General features: G+C 46.4%; 1 protein-coding gene across 1 annotated transcript in view; it reads right to left on the reverse strand.

Annotated features, from left to right (window-relative positions):
- LOC309562088 (sodium/glucose cotransporter 4-like) overlaps positions 1-5,267 on the reverse strand; it is a gene marked incomplete at its 3' end in the record, with an annotated part of 70,354 nt that extends 65,087 nt beyond the window's left edge. The window contains exon 1 of the mRNA XM_082266213.1: positions 5,141-5,267. Coding sequence (XP_082122339.1) covers positions 5,141-5,254 — 114 coding nt within the window. The 5' untranslated portion in view covers positions 5,255-5,267. The remainder of the gene's footprint in view (positions 1-5,140) is intronic.
- Positions 5,268-6,000: the final 733 nt, after the last annotated feature.

Here is a 6,000-nt window from a genome sequence, read left to right on the forward strand (position 1 = left end):
GTTTGGTTGGAAAAAAAAAAAAAAGTATATTTTACCCTTTTTTATTATTTTCATCCGTTAACATTTATTCTTATTTTATGGTTCATCTAGAGCAGGGCTGGAAATTTAGCAAGATCCTGCCACTGGAAGCACTGGGAAATGTAAAAATCCTGGATGGACAACCCATTGAGCCATTTCATTCATTGAGCAACTACATTTGAACCTATTTTACAATAACATTTAGGCCCCTTTCACACATCCGGACCATTCAGATCCACCTGTCAGTTTTTCAGACAGATCTGAACGGATGCCCCATGCATCTCTATGGGGCATCGGATGTCAGCGGAGACATGTCCACTGACATCCGATCTGATCCTCTCCGCCAAATTCGGACGGATGGAAACCCTATTTTCCATCCGTCTGGCAGATGGGATCGGATGAGAACAGACAGGCGGTCCCTTCTCGTCCGATTCCCCATAGGGGATAGCGGGGATCTGACACCTCCATCGCTGCACACAGAGCTGCCATCCACCTGCTCAGCGGGGATCGGCATATCGATCCCCCGCTGAGCAGAACAGAGTCCAACGACGGAGCCGACAGGTGTGAAAGGGGCCTTACAGGCCCTTGGAGCCAATTTGAACAGCTGTTCTTAAAAATGTATTTTTTTAAAGCCTGGTTCACACTGATGCGACAAGCGCTCCGACTTTTGAGAAGTTGCACCCCATGGAACCGGTCAAATTGGTGCGACTGGAGTCACTCCGACTTAGAAAAAGGTTCCTGCACTACTTTTGGTCCAACTTCGATAAGACTTGCATTGACTTCTGTTCTGTCCGGGTTCACACTTATGTTGCACATTAGCATAAGTTTTAGCATGCATTAAAACTTGGTAAAATGCAAACGGGCCCTAAAAGAAAGAAAATAACCCAAATAGTAATAGGTAAAAAGTCACCACAATTTTTTTTTTTTATATCAAACGCAAATTCAATTTTTTTTAAAATCTCAAGATAAGGGTTCATCCACCTGGGCAGGTTGAAATAGGCAGCAGCCCCACCTGATTGGACACTGTTCAGAGTGGTAAGCCCTGTACACACGTACCGATTGTCAGCCGTAAATATTCGGCCGACGACCGATCGGCCGATTGTAGGCTTGTTAGTATGATGCTTCCGACAGCCGACAGCGCATTTTCGGCCGAACAGAATCTGTCCTGCAGGCATTAAAATTTTTGTTGGCCAACACCAGAACGGCCGATTGTTCGTCAGTCAGTACAGAATTCGGCCGACAGACAGCAGATTAGCAAGACTGGGCATGCTCCGAAAAGAAAAAACACACGGAAAGTTAACCATCACATGACATCACTTCTGCAGTCGGCTGTTGTTGGCCGACAAAATTCGTGTGCAGTCTTTTGCAGTTTTCAACAGACACGACAGCCCTGGACAAAAGACGGCCGATCGTTCGGCCAACGATCAGTACATGTGTACAGGGCTTTACTCATGTTTAGGGATGTGTGCGCTCAGGGAGGTATGCACCGAATTCCTGCGCTCAGGGTATACATTCCTGAACACCTATACTGCTCAGAACAGCATAAAGCCGCCGTGTGTTTTAGCTGAGTTGTCTATGGAGTCTGCCAGTATTTTGTTTCTTGTTTACGTTTATTATTTTTCGTTAACTTTTGATTGGGTTACACTGCACCTATTCCTTCCTTCTTTGCACCCAAAAATGTTGCATTTTTCGTTGTATGGGCCAAACTGTTAATTTTACATGAGCTGTAAGCCCCCATTCATACCAGTGCGACTTGTCATGCGATTTAACGAAAAAAAAAAAAAAGTTGCATGACAAGTCGTACCCAAGCTGTACTCCGATTTGCACTGGTTTAGAAAAGGTTCCTGCACTTTTTTTGGTGATTTCATGTACGACTTGCATAGACATCTGTGCATCAAGCCGCACATAAATTTGCGCTGACTGGCGGCTTTAAAATCACATGATTTCAAAGCCGCATTCAGTGTGAACCAGGGCTAAAAGAAAAGGATTGGTGAAAAAAAAAAAAACACTTGTGGGTTTACCCAATCATTTTTTGAATTCTTTGTGGAGACATGGCAGATGTGTGTCCTCTACCTGCCTACATTGTGCTATAAACGGTCCCTCTTTACCATCTCAGAGTGTTGGGATTTATCCTAGACTGTGGTTTTAGGTGTTCTTGATGCAGAAAGGTGTTCCTAGGCCCTGTAATTATTCACATCCATCCCTGTCCCACAAACAGCTTGCAGTCCTCTAATACATGCCTAATAGAATAGCTGATCGACCGATCACTATGTTATTGGATTATCAGTGGAGTACCTGATGGATTACTTTTTTTTTCTAAAAATAAACCTGTGTGACTTTGACGTCCAAAGTTGCATGACAAGTCGTACCCCATGTTTTCCAATGAGTACCGTTCATATCTGCGTGACTTAAAAGTTGCAGCAACTTTAATGTAGTTCCTGTACTACTTTGGTCCAACTGTGACATGTGACATGAGGGCCATAGACTTCAATGCAAACTCTCAAATATGGCACCGGCATGATATTCATGCGACTTTGCAGAGCACACACTGGAGTTGATTTACTAAAACTGGAGAGCTCAAAATGTGGTGCAGCTGGGCATGGTAGCCAATTAGCTTCTAACTTAAGCTTGTTCAATCAACTGCTTCCGGCCCATCTTATAGTGAAATGGCGAACAGATGGGAGCACTCTCATTCAGTGCTGCCTGTCATATGATGTCCTCTCATGCTTGCCGCACATGCGCGCCGATCGATGGTGCGCCACATCCCTGGGACACAGCTCATCATGAATCATGGTACAGAGCCTATGACGTAAGCTCTTTGCCATGTGATCAGCTGTGTCCAATCACAATGTAAACAGGAAATGCCGGTTATCGGCATTCCTCTTGACAGCTCGTGGGGAGAGAAGAGCCGGTAAGTGCTACTCCTCAGCGAGGACATCTACACTGATCATCATTGCAGTCCCATCAGGGCACACCGGTACAGCCCCATCAGTGCCCACAAGTGCAGGCCCACCAGTGCAGCCCAATCAGTGCCCACAAGTGCAGGCCCACCAGTGCAGCCAATCAGTGCCCACCAGTGAAGCCAATCAGTGCCCACCAGTGAAGCCAATCAGTGCCCACCAGTGAAGCCAATCAGTGCTGCCTGTCAATGCTTCCCCATTAGTGAAGAAGAAAAATTACTTTTATTAAATGTTATACAAATAAAGAAAAATTAAAAAAAAAAAAAATGGTATTTTTTCGTTTGTTTAGCAAAAATAAAAACCCAGTAGGAATTAAATACCACCAAAAGAAATCTCTCTCTGTCTCAAAGAAATGAAAAAATGTTGTTTGGGTACAGCATTGTATGATCGTGCAATTGTCATTCAAAGTGCGACAGCGCTGAAAGCTGACAATTGGCCTGGGCAGGAAGTGGTCAAGACAAAAATAAAAAATAAAACTGGAAGCTGATTGATTTATATGCAGAGCTGCACCCAGTGGCGGTTCTACACTAAATTGCTCCCCGGGCAAGACTCCCTCCCGGCGCCCCCCCCCCCAAAAAAAAAAAACAACATGACAACATAACAATAAATGCAGAGTGCCACAGCATTGCCCCCAGAAATGCAGAGTGCCACAGCATTGCCCCCAATAAATGCAGAGTGCCACAGCATTGCCCCCAATACATGCAGAGTACCACAGCAATGCCCCCAATAAATGCAGAGTGCCACAGCATTGCCCCCAATAAATGCAGAGTACCACAGCAATGCCCCCAATAAATGCAGAATGCCACAGCAATGCCCCCAATAAATGCAGAGTGCCACAGCATTGCCCCCAATAAATGCAGAGTGCCACAGCATTGCCCCCAATAAATGCAGAGTGCCACAGCGATGCACCCAATAAATGCAGAGTGCCACAGCATTGCCCCCAATAAATGCAGAGTGCCACAGCATTGCCCCCAATAAATGCAGAGTGCCACAGCAATGCCCCCAATAAATGCAGAGTGCCACAGCAATGCCCCCAATAAATGCAGAGTGCCACAGCATTGCCCCCAATAAATGCAGAGTACCAGAGCAGTGCCCCCAATAAATGCAGAATGCCACAGCAATGCCCCCAATAAATGCAGAATGCCACAGCAATGCCCCCAATAAATGCAGAGTGCCACAGCATTGCCCCCAATAAATGCAGAGTGCCACAGCGATGCACCCAATAAATGCAGAGTGCCACAGCATTGCCCCCAATAAATGCAGAGTGCCACAGCGATGCACCCAATAAATGCAGAGTGCCACAGCGATGCACCCAATAAATGCAGAGTGCCACAGCAATGCCCCCAATAAATGCAGAGTGCCACAGCATTGCCCCCAATAAATGCAGAATGCCACAGCAATGCCCCCAATAAATGCAGAGTGCCACAGCATTGCCCCCAATAAATGCAGAGTGCCACAGCATTGCCCCCTTTCAATGTAGAGATGCCAGCGTCACGCGTGCCACCTTTCAATGCAGAGCGCCAGCGTTCCCCCCCGCGAGACCCGTCCGTGCACTTACCTTACTTCTCTTCAGTTCAGTCCCCGGATTCCCCACGTCTCCTCAGTCCTCCCGCGGCACCTCCTCCTCAGCCAATGGCTTGGGGTTTGCCTTTCGGCCAATCAGGAAGCGGGAGGACCCGCTCCCCGATTGGCCAGGAGGAGGATCAGCGTGACAATAGCAAATTTTCATCCGCTATTGTCACACAATGTGCGGGCTCGGGGGGGGGGGGGAGCAATGCTCTGCGCCCCGGCTCAGCTGCCACAGTGAAATTATTCAAAGTTCCTCGGGCGGCCCAGTACCATTTGATCCATGGACCGGGGAACACTGTCATGCCGCCCCCCACGTGTCATGAAAAAATGCCGCCCCGGGCGGCTGCCCCGTTCGGCCAATGCCTAAAACCGCCACTGGCTGCACCATATGTTGCACGCTCCAATTTTAGAAAATCAACCCTACAGTCACATGGCCAAAGCCAAAGTTGCAACAAAGTCACACTCGTCCAAAGTCACACTGTAAAATCGCAATGGAAATCGCATGATTTTGAAGTGATACAAGCATGGCACAAGCGTTAATGGGGCATAAAGAACACATTAATGGAGAAGAAATAAAAAGTCTCTGGACTTACCCATATTCCAACGACAAGGACAAAAACGAAATAAAGCACGACCACAACAATATCTGGAGTCTCAAACTTGGCATATTGAGGGCCGCTGTCTGGAGCTGCAGTGCCGTTCTCCATGATGCCTGAAGAAATGAAGACTAAATCTGTTAAATAAGAAGAATTACTTATCTACTCTTTGTTTACTAAACCAGCTGTTAATGGCTAACAGGCGTTATCACCGCGCTGACAGATATCTAACAATTATTGATTAGGTTTACACTTCCATCAGCCATCATACACATGAACATACCTTAGATAACTAGAGGAGGAATAAAATAAATATTATGGGAAGTCATGGTGCAGGTCACACTGTTATCTCCCTGCTACTATGTGTAAAGCTGGATACACTGGTAAATTTCAGAACGAACATTCGTACAATCTCAGTACAATCAATAATGCCTTCAGAGACTTCTCTGCTTCACATCTCTGTTTGCTTTTAAAATGTGATTTTGGAACAGGTGGATTTCCCAAATAAAGACTTTTAGGGTCAGTTCCTGCCATAGAAACGCAGTCCGGATACTTTTCTGCATGTGCGTTTTTGACTCGTTCCAGTGCATTTTTGATGCAGTCCAGTGCATTTTTACCCCCTCTTTTTTCTTCGCCCTAAATGTGTGCTCCAGTGTGTTTTTGGTGCGTTCTGGTGCATTTTACCGCATTCCAGTATGGTGCAGAAAAAATGCAGCATGTTCCACTTTTTTTTCTGGAACTGGAATGCACTGGAACTGACCACCACACAGGTGTGAACATTGGGAACTAGGGATCGACCGATTATCGGCAACACCGATATATCGGGGGCCGATATGCACTTTCCCCGAATCGGCCCC

Source organism: Pelophylax lessonae, assembly GCF_965119305.1.
Source record: "Pelophylax lessonae genome assembly, chromosome: 8".
Taxonomy (NCBI): domain Eukaryota; kingdom Metazoa; phylum Chordata; class Amphibia; order Anura; family Ranidae; genus Pelophylax; species Pelophylax lessonae.